Genomic DNA, 436 nt, shown 5'->3' on the forward strand with positions numbered 1-436 from the left:
GGGGGGGCCGGGGGTGGGTACCTGCCACTGGCGGGTCGCCCCTTGCCCCCTGCCTTGCCGGGCTCACCCATGGAGCCAGAGGAGTAGCACCGGGCCAGGGGCTCCCCGCCATGCGCCGGCTCAGGGTGCTTCAGGCTGCCCCCCAAACTCCCCCGGGGAGGGGGTCGCGGCTCAGCCCCATGGCCCCGCTCAGGCCGCCCTGGGCCAGGGGGCTCGCGGCCCTCAGCCCCCCGCAGCTTGCCCAGGGCGGCTAAACGCTCCTTGAAGGGCAAGTAGCCCGGCTCCGGGGGCTTCTTGCCGGGACGGCGGGAGGGGGCCGAGCCCCCCGTGCCACGGCGGGTGCTGGGGGGGGAGGCAGCCACCCGTTCCCCGCTGGCGGGGGGTCCTGGTGGCCCAGGGGGCTGCTCAGCTGCCTCATAGGCAAGGGGTGGGGGGA

At 76.6% G+C, this 436-nt stretch overlaps 1 protein-coding gene across 1 annotated transcript in view; it reads right to left on the reverse strand.

The window, feature by feature from the left end:
• The window catches only part of NCKAP5L (NCK-associated protein 5-like), a 9082-nt gene that overhangs the window by 2170 nt on the left and 6476 nt on the right, over positions 1–436 (reverse strand). Inside the window, exon 8 of the mRNA XM_010566569.1 lies at positions 68–385. Within this exon, the coding sequence (XP_010564871.1) occupies positions 68–385 (318 nt within the window). The remainder of the gene's footprint in view (positions 1–67; positions 386–436) is intronic.

This window comes from Haliaeetus leucocephalus, unplaced genomic scaffold (assembly GCF_000737465.1).
Source record: "Haliaeetus leucocephalus isolate CR32 unplaced genomic scaffold, Haliaeetus_leucocephalus-4.0 Scaffold214, whole genome shotgun sequence".
Taxonomy (NCBI): Eukaryota; Metazoa; Chordata; class Aves; order Accipitriformes; family Accipitridae; genus Haliaeetus; species Haliaeetus leucocephalus.